Raw genomic sequence first — 266 nt, 5'->3', positions numbered from 1 at the left:
CTCGAGATGATCCACACACTGCGGTCGGCGTTCTCGGACCTCCTGGAGGAGAACGACTGGATGGACGACGAGACCCGTGCCGTGGCCAGGGAGAAGGCCAACGCTATGAACGAGAAGATCGGATACCCCGAGATGCTCACCAAACCCGACGAGCTGGCCAAGGAGTACGCCAATGTGAGCGCCTCCGGGGAACTTGGGTGGTGGAGAGGGGGCGTTTGGTGTCAGTAGAGGGGGTTATCGAGAAATAGTGATTGTGTGTGTGTGCT

The 266-nt window shown here is 59.0% G+C and overlaps 1 protein-coding gene across 1 annotated transcript in view; it reads left to right on the top strand.

Moving 5' to 3' along the window:
- The window catches only part of LOC119589134 (neprilysin-1-like), a 29,203-nt gene that overhangs the window by 26,070 nt on the left and 2,867 nt on the right, over nt 1-266 (top strand). Inside the window, 1 exon segment of the mRNA XM_037937708.1 lies at nt 7-174. Within this exon segment, the coding sequence (XP_037793636.1) occupies nt 7-174 (168 nt within the window).

Source organism: Penaeus monodon, chromosome 25 (genome assembly GCF_015228065.2).
Source record: "Penaeus monodon isolate SGIC_2016 chromosome 25, NSTDA_Pmon_1, whole genome shotgun sequence".
In the NCBI taxonomy this organism is placed as follows: Eukaryota; Metazoa; Arthropoda; class Malacostraca; order Decapoda; family Penaeidae; genus Penaeus; species Penaeus monodon.
Note: the sequence above shows the minus strand (reverse complement) of the source record. Positions and strands in the feature narration are given on the sequence as shown.